The sequence below is a fragment of the Buceros rhinoceros genome, unplaced genomic scaffold, assembly GCF_000710305.1.
Source record: "Buceros rhinoceros silvestris isolate BGI_N320 unplaced genomic scaffold, ASM71030v1 scaffold27648, whole genome shotgun sequence".
NCBI classification, from domain to species: domain Eukaryota; kingdom Metazoa; phylum Chordata; class Aves; order Bucerotiformes; family Bucerotidae; genus Buceros; species Buceros rhinoceros.
The window spans coordinates 11,755-12,027 of NW_010425621.1; the positions used below are offsets into that span (position 1 = coordinate 11,755).

Genomic DNA, 273 nt, shown 5'->3' on the forward strand with positions numbered 1-273 from the left:
CACGCTGAGATACCTAGCAGGGGACCAGCTCCTGGCGGCTGGCAGCAGAAAGGTGTTTAGCAGAGGCTTTACGCGATGTCACACACCCCCCGCGAGGCTCAGACATGGCATCCCGGCCATAGCCGCACACGCGGGGCACACACCTCTCTCAAAGGAGTTCTTGATGTCGTTGACCTCCACCTGGGAGCCCGGCACTCTGAAGATGCCCTGCTGCTGCAGGCCTGCAAGAGAGCGGAGCGTCAGGGAAGATGCCTAGAACTGGCACGTGGTACT

General features: G+C 61.2%; 1 protein-coding gene across 1 annotated transcript in view; it reads right to left on the reverse strand.

Annotated features, from left to right (window-relative positions):
- SRGAP3 (SLIT-ROBO Rho GTPase activating protein 3) overlaps nt 1-273 on the reverse strand; it is a 50,182-nt gene that overhangs the window by 9,357 nt on the left and 40,552 nt on the right. The window contains exon 12 of the mRNA XM_010141222.1: nt 144-221. Coding sequence (XP_010139524.1) covers nt 144-221 — 78 coding nt within the window. The remainder of the gene's footprint in view (nt 1-143; nt 222-273) is intronic.